Consider the following 8,029-nt stretch of genomic DNA (forward strand, 5'->3'; position numbering starts at 1 on the left):
CCCCTACTCGTTTACTAATACTAACTGTTTGTAAAGTACGTTACCAATAACTGCTTACCTATAATATCCCAGTCAGAATTTCATGGAACGCGAATCGGACCATCGGACCCATCTCTCTCAAAATTCATGCCCCAGTCAGAATTTCATGGAACACGAATCGGACCATCGGACCCATCTCTCTCAAAATTCATGCGGGTTGAACGAAATTCGCTCGAAATACACGATCTCTCGCATTGGTGTGTGCAGGGATGCCACATATACAGATTTATCTGTATTTTACAGATTTTCAACTCGAAAGTTGATACAGAATCTGTATGTACAGATTTACAGATATTTGGAAAAAAATACAGATTTACAGATTTTTCGATATTTATGCTACGAGTTTGTATTCAAGTAGTTATTTATATTTCTATGCTTTTCTGCTTGACAGTTTTCTACAGTGTACTGTGTTCTTTGTGTCCAGTTATCTGGCAACTTTATCTCACTTGCTATGCTCCATTAGGGGCTTACATTGTCACGGATCTGCAATCTGCTGACAGTTTGTAAATTTAAAATCATGTTATGGGCATGAAAAGTAGCGGTGATATGCTATCCCGTTTGCACACACGCTGCGACACTAGCCTTTGAAACATGGCGCGATACCTGTGAAAAAGTGTCGAAGCAAAACACACTCCTCACTCCTACACATTACTGCTCGCTGATGATATTCGGGTTATTCGCGTTGAAAGAGATTTTGAAGGCTGTTCGCACCTACGTGAACTCTCATATGTAATTGTTAAAATGTGCGTGATGAAAAAAGCAAAAATATTTCTTTCCTTCTTTTTCGCATGCAAAAACAAAACAAATATCAGCAACACCGTTAACGCGGATTGCTGATTAATTTGGGGTTTTTGGCAAAGATGCCAACCTTTTTTTGTATATTATGCATTAATAAAAAAAACTCTGTAGGTATTCAGATTCCTGTGCTTAACTTAAATTAAACTTAAACAGTGTTATGAAATGACAAACCATGTACTTATATAATGTATGTATCATGTTGACAATCTGTATAGAATCTATATGCCTGTATGACAACCTGTATTCGCGACTACGAATTAGCATAGATTCGTCTATATATCTGGCATAGCTGATCAGAAACAAAACAAAACAACTATCAAGCAAAGCCGGTAAAGTTTTAATAAATCGTTGCGCGTTTTCAGGCCTCGAATTTTTCGCTGCTTATACGATACAGTTTAATTGGTAAAGCCTAAGAAATGTCTAAGAAAACGCTTGTGGAGTATTTCCATAGAGGTAAGTAAATAACTTCTACTATTTTAAAACTGCAGTCATACTGAAACAATCTATTCTTTTGTCTTACTAAAAGGAAAGAAACACCAGAATTCAACGCTTGCGAACCAGAAATCAGTGGTTTCAAATGATGCCAATAATAATAATGCAGCTTATGGTATGTTTTTTTTTATAATTTAGTTTGTGGTATGTGTTTTATAACTTGGTTATATTTTTTTACAGATGCACATGGTTGCGAAATCTTTGCTGTAGAACACGGAAACATGGACAACTCTGCTGGGTCAGGTGCACTGAGTGTTGACACCTCGAGTGAAAATAAAACTTCCGGAACCCATAAAGAACAGAATAAAACTCGTCAGAAATTTTCGATCAAATGGAAGGACACTCCTGAATTATCATGCTTTGAAAAATACCACAATGATCCGTATTTCACCTTTTGCCGGATTTGTTTGTCAAAACTTAATGTTGCAAGAGGCGGAAAATCCAACCTTACAACACATCTGTTATCAAAACGCCATCTCTCGTCTGCATCCCAAGTTGCTGGTACTCCGGACAAACTAATAAAAATTACCGATAGCACTTTAATGGATAAAGTATATTTAGCTGATCTTAAAATTTGTGCCTGGGCCCTTGAGCATAACATTGGGTTTTCAGCGGTTGATTCTTTAGCTAGTGTTATCCGTGATTTAGCAACTGAAGATCCAAAAGTATTACCCCAACTGCGATTGTGTAGAACCGAAACATCAGCAATGATAGAAGGTGTATTGGCAGCTGCACATTCTGAGGAGCTTATTGAAAGAATGCGTACACAAAATTTTTCCCTTATAATCGATGAATCCACTGATAAAACTAACACCAAAACGCTTGCTATTGTGGTAAGAATGATGGACGAGACAGAGTTTCAAGTGCAGGACTTGTTCTTCAAGGCGATAGAGGTTGAATCAGCAGATCATAAAACAATCTACGAGGCGATTGTGGCTGAATTCGAAACCAATGATATCGATTATAAGAAGCGACTAAAAGGAATAGGATCCGATGGAGCATCGGTTATGGTAGGAAAGCACAACTCTGTAATGCGATTGTTCGAAAAAGACTGTCCTGGTTTGATCTGCATAAATTGTACATGCCATTCACTAGCACTATGCGCTAGTAATGCATGTGAAAAGTTGCCAGCATATATCGAATATCTAATGCGAGACGTCTATAACTATATTTCCGGTAGTCCTAAACGTGATATGGAATTAAAACGTATTCAAGAAATAGTCGATTTGAAACCAAAGAAGATTTTACATCCATCTGCCACGCGGTGGTTATCATTGGAGAGCGTTGTTCTCCGAAACCTAGAGTTGTACTCCGAGTTAAAATTATTTTTCGCTTTTCAATCAAACCACGACCGGAACCCGACAGCTTGTCGTATTTACAATCATCAAAGTGACGCAATGACAAAACCGATACTTCTATTTCTTAGTTACGTGCTTCCACTTATTAATAAAGTGAACAGAAATTTTCAATCGGAAAGCACACATTTCTGTGAAATCTACACAGAAATGAAAACGTTGCTACTGATTATTTTGACAAATTTCTGTACGAAAGAATTTACAAATCTTGTTGCAAAAGGTGAAGCTATTCCGAATGATTTCGAAAAGTTTCTAATGCAGCCCAAACAGGTTTATGTGGGCGTGGACGCCGAACATGCGCACAGTGAACTTACAGATGAATTACAAGGAAAATTTAAACTGATTTGTCGTGAGTTCTACGGAGAGCTAGCCAAACAAATACTCAGAAGATTCGATTTCAATGATCCAGTTTTAAAAACAGCTGCTTCACTTAATCCAGAGACGTTCTTGGAATTACCCGACTTAAATGACGTAGTACGTCAGTTTCCTAATTTCCTCGGTCAAGAGAATAGGCAACTATTGGAAAATGAGTTTCGAGAACTGAAAACTAAGCTACTGTGTGAATCAGATGAGAAAAAACTTACTTGGTCGTTGTGTCTCAATGTTCGAAAACGAAACGGAAATTTTGCATATCCAATATAACGAAGTTTTATTTCGAACTTTTTAATCATTCCTCATTCGTCAGCATGCGTGGAGCGAATTTTTTCTCTGTATAACGCGAATAAGACAAAATTCAGGAATCGATTATCTCCGAAATCAATGGATGCCGTTTTGAAAGCGAAGAGTTATGTAAATTTACAGGGAGGAGCTTCAAAAATAACCGTAACAAGCAGATTAAAAGATAAGATCAACAAAAACATGTATAAACATCGCAAGCAATGAATGTTCAATCAGTGGAAACTTTCAATTGAAGCAAGGTTTTAAAATAAAAGTGTCGAATTAAATAATTAAAAATAACAATTTTTTTTTTGATATCCAGATTTTGAACTTTTAATAAAAAAGTAACTAATTTTAAGCAAGAGTTTTTCAGTAGTAAAATATATTAACATCAAAAAGGAACAAAAATGAATGAAAATATCATGTCTCAACAAGCTTCTGATACAGATTTTATTTACAGATTTTTTTCCTAGCAATACAGATTGTCAGATTTTTCCAATGAAAAATACAGATATAAATGTGGCAACCCTGGGTGTGTGCGCTGGACCCTCTATTTCTGTTTTTTCGTCTTTCTCTTTTGGCGCCGGGCATATTCTTTCGTTTTTTTTCGGTCTTTCTCGCTTTGGCGCAGACCTTATTCTCACCGATAGCAACGTCGCGCAAACAGATGCACGATTTATTGTATTGGTGTGTGTGTTGAACTTTCTTTATTCTCATCGATAGCAAACGTAGCGCAGTTTTGAAGTAGAATACTTCTCTCAGGAAGTTCGGCCACATAGGGATGTGAAATGAAAATCTAAAACCGAAAAAAGTGAAAAATATGTCCAATTTCAAATGCTAATAAATCGGTTAGTATTCGATGGATTTCCTTCGTTCTTGCAGCAATAGATTGGAAAATCTTCTAAGATTATTTCCAAAATAAGATAATTGTAATTTTATTATTCACACTATTGTACTATTGAAAATATTCAAGCCTTGTCAAAACGGAAAATTCGACTTCTGATTGGTCGTTATATGATTGCTTCCCAAGCACGGTCGACAGAATCATATACCTTGCAATTTAAAACATGCTATTTAGCCTTGTTTCAGCCGAAGCCGATCATAATAGTTCTAGACAGCGACAACAGCAGTCGTCCTCCTTTAACAGCAGCACTAGCAGTGTAGTGGATATCAGCGATAGCGGAAAGCGGCCACAGCTGTGGCGTGGTAATGGATAGCGGATTTCAGCAACTACAGCAGCTGGGCCAGCTGATGCAGGGACAGCGGATACCAATGGCAGCGTAAAGCAGCCACAACTGTGGCATGGCTATGGATAGCGCACTAGTTGCAGCGGATCTCAGCATCAATAGCGGCTGATGCAGTGAGACACTTTAGTGAGATGCAGTCTCTGTGCGATAGTGGGCACTAGTAAATGCATTCAATGAAAAGTTGACTCATTTTGACAACACGTGAGCCGTCTAGTTTCACAACGAATACTTTGTTCGCATTGTCAGTGATAACGCAAAGATGTAATCGGCATCTTATCCGATACTAAATTGAACAACAAATTGTCCTTTCCAGGATGAAATAAAAACCTGATGATTAAAGCGTTAATATTTTCTCTTGAGCTAATTTACATTTTTGAATTTGTAAAAGTTATAAATTTTACCTAATTTCCGTGTCTCAGAACGTACTGAATTATCTTTTCCTTCAGTCATGAGCACGGCATCAGAAAAAATTTCATCTCAAAATTCAAAAATTGTTAATCCCCAACCATGACAAGCAACTTACTATATTATTGAAAATGGTCAATCCTTGTTGAAGCGCAAATTTTGATTAATCTGATTAGTTAACGTATATTTACTAGAAAAAATGACTGACTCGCAAGCAGCCGGGTTATCTCTCTTGTAAAAGTATTCTACTTCAACCTTGCGGTCATGGCTTTGCACACAACCCTCCTGTTTTTTATTTTCAATCGAGTTGGTAATAAAAGTTCGATTATTTCGCGCGCGGCAAAAAAATAGTTTCGCGTGTTTAAAAAACAACAAGACTGTCGCGGCGGTTTCAAAAGTGTTTAAAGTGTTTGTCCGGCTGCTGGTCAATAGTGCGTGGTTTTTTCGGTGATAAATTTGCTGAAATGCAGCAATGTGAAAATATTTGTTTTTGTGAATAAAACCGTAAAACTTAGGTGGTAAAAGGTGAAGTGCGGTGGATATCATCGGTCAGTGCAGTGCAGTTGAAAATCTAGCGGATTAAAAAAAATGTGATACGAGCTAGATAAAAAATGCTGGTTGGTAACCAGCAAGTGTGTTGTTTGGGTGTTAACTCTTCTGCAACAAGTGCAATTGCACTCGCCAGGTTAGTGTTTTAGCCAAAATTAAAATTCAAACCACAACAATAATTTGAATGAAATTTGAGTTGGTTTTTTGAGTTGGTTTCTTTTTCCCGACTGCTCTCATATGCATGCTGGAAACAGATTGATCAAATTAAAACTTTGCATTCAAGTTTTGTTGTGAATTTTACTGTGACACGTTTTCTAGCCACTGATTGTCGTTGTTTAATTTTATTTTGGAACAGTTCATAAAAATTATTGGGAAATTCGTTTTTGTATATAATAAGTAGCTGACAATATATATATATATATATATATATATATATATATATATATATATATATATATATATATATATATATATATATATATATATATATATTTATATATATATATATATATATATATATATATATATATATATATATATATTGAATTTGCGAGAACTTTGGTTGTAACGCGGGTAACTATCGCAATCGAACGAACGAACAGCCAACGGTTTAAAATGGATTTCGGAAGATATAATAAGCGGGTGTTATCTTTAACAATTTAACTTTGTCTATATTCTAATATTGGCGGGGATTGGGTTTTTATAGGATTTATAACAATGAGCAATGTAGTTAAGAGAGGGAGAGAGCTGGTTATGGCGCCAATTATGTAGCACTTTCGTCGCGCGGGAAACGATTTATACCACTCTCGATCGAAGATTGTAGGGTGGCTCGACGTTGCGGCGCCAACATAATCCGCCCACCAAATTACGGTTAGTAATTTCTGTTCCATTACGACCCGCTACAAGTTCATTTACATCTAGCGGGAAATGATAAAGCTTTTTGATGTCGCGACGAAATACTCCGGTGGACATTTTAAATGAAACTTCTCGCACAAATCCAGCAGTTCCAGGATGCAGCAGAAACACGCGTTCCATGGGCCGCTGTTGGGGTTTTGCGTTTTCAACGACGAGTAGCACAAAGTCAATTTCGGCCAGATTGAGGGATGATTTCCGCCACTTTTCTTAATGCGCCGCTCGCGTTCCGAAGCAGATAAACAGAGCGATGTACTTGTTCGATGGTACAGTTCTGCGGCCAAAAATATTCACCGGACCAGCATAGTCCACGCCAGTAATGGAGAAGGGTAAAAGTGGTTGAAGACAATTCGCTGGTAGTTGTCTCATTTGCGGCACGATACGAGCTGACCAAGTGCGATCGCAGACCACAAAATTTTGACACACCTTGCGAGTAGCGCTGATACCACGAAGTATCCAAAAATGTCTTCGAACGGACGCTAACCGTAACTGCGGACCACAGTGCAAATTTTCTTGATGAGAGTGAAGAAGTATGTAAGCGATTAGTATTGAGTTTCGTGGGAACAAAATAGGATGCATGCTGTCGAAGCTTAGTTCCGATTGCTGCGACCGTCCGCCCACCCTGACGAGGCCGTTTTCATCTTGAAACGGATTGAGCTGGTGCAGAGGACGACCACGTTTAAGTCCTTGGCATGACTGCAGCTGGCCAAGCTGCTGAACGCATTTTGTGGCCAGATAAGAAGCGCTTTTAGTGTCAAACGTTACTGTGTTACGAATTATGAGAAAGCCACGATCATTTTCATGCAGCCAAACCTTACAGTACATCTGTTTCGCATCTCCAGCAAGTACGATAGGTGACAAACGAAAACGGAGTAAAACGTTTATCAATGAGTCTTGTACTACAGGGCCACACATGAAAGCGTCATTTAAAGAGAGTCCATTCAAAACTTTTGCATGAGCATCAAAAAACACTCGGCATTTTGTGGCTGAGCTTGTTGGTTTATTCACACAGTTGTTCTTTTTCACTAGCAAAGTATGGCCGAGATCAATATAATCACTCATGAGTTCATCGTGCTCAGCTTTAAGAGATGGATTTCGGTCCAACTTTCTTTCGATGTGGTAAAGTTTTTTCTTTGCAATTTGCCTCGGTTCTTCTAGTTCACTTGAGACTGATAAAAACGGGAGCCGTACTAAAAATTTACCGCATTCATCTCGGATGGTATTCTCCGCAAAATGTTTCTTGCAACGTTGTTTCTCATCAGTGAGATGATGATCGTTTGATCGTTTGTCCCCTATCTCGCAGAACGTTAGCTTTTGCGGAGAAAGATTATCCTTGGCGGAGATAAGCAAACAGGTTGGAGAGTGAGAGTCAACAGATGGCTTAGGTTCGTGATAGCGGCCGGCTATCACCCAGCCGAGCTTGGTGTTCTGTAGTGTGGGTAAACTGTTGTCTGGACTGAGAATAATTTTGCCGGGCTCAAGCAACTGGAAGAATATTTCAGTGCCGAGAAGTACATCTATTTTACCCGGGCAATGGAAGAGTGGATCTGCTAGGGGTATTGAGAGGGGGATAGG

General features: G+C 38.3%; 2 protein-coding genes and 1 long non-coding RNA gene across 12 annotated transcripts in view; 1 reads left to right on the forward strand and 2 right to left on the reverse strand.

Moving 5' to 3' along the window:
• LOC129732246 (neuroligin-4, X-linked) overlaps positions 1-8,029 on the reverse strand; it is a 492,846-nt gene that overhangs the window by 420,334 nt on the left and 64,483 nt on the right. Inside the window, exon 1 of one of the 10 annotated variants that reach the window (XM_055692925.1) lies at positions 3,269-3,392. The exons of the other annotated variants lie outside the window; for them this stretch is intronic. The gene's annotated coding sequence lies outside the window, so the exon portion shown is untranslated. Of the gene's footprint in view, positions 1-3,268; positions 3,393-8,029 lie in introns of those variants that run through there. 10 annotated transcript variants of the gene reach the window in all.
• Positions 1,119-1,570, forward strand: LOC129732249 (uncharacterized). The gene is made up of 3 exons (XR_008729208.1): positions 1,119-1,290; positions 1,364-1,444; positions 1,510-1,570. It is a non-coding gene; the product is annotated as an uncharacterized LOC129732249 (long non-coding RNA).
• The window catches only part of LOC129728587 (uncharacterized), a 3,057-nt gene continuing 1,692 nt past the window's right edge, over positions 6,665-8,029 (reverse strand). The window contains exon 1 of the mRNA XM_055687035.1: positions 6,665-8,029. This exon is cut by the window's right edge and continues 1,692 nt beyond it. Within this exon, the coding sequence (XP_055543010.1) occupies positions 6,665-8,029 (1,365 nt within the window).

The sequence above is a fragment of the Wyeomyia smithii genome, chromosome 3 (genome assembly GCF_029784165.1).
Source record: "Wyeomyia smithii strain HCP4-BCI-WySm-NY-G18 chromosome 3, ASM2978416v1, whole genome shotgun sequence".
Taxonomy (NCBI): domain Eukaryota; kingdom Metazoa; phylum Arthropoda; class Insecta; order Diptera; family Culicidae; genus Wyeomyia; species Wyeomyia smithii.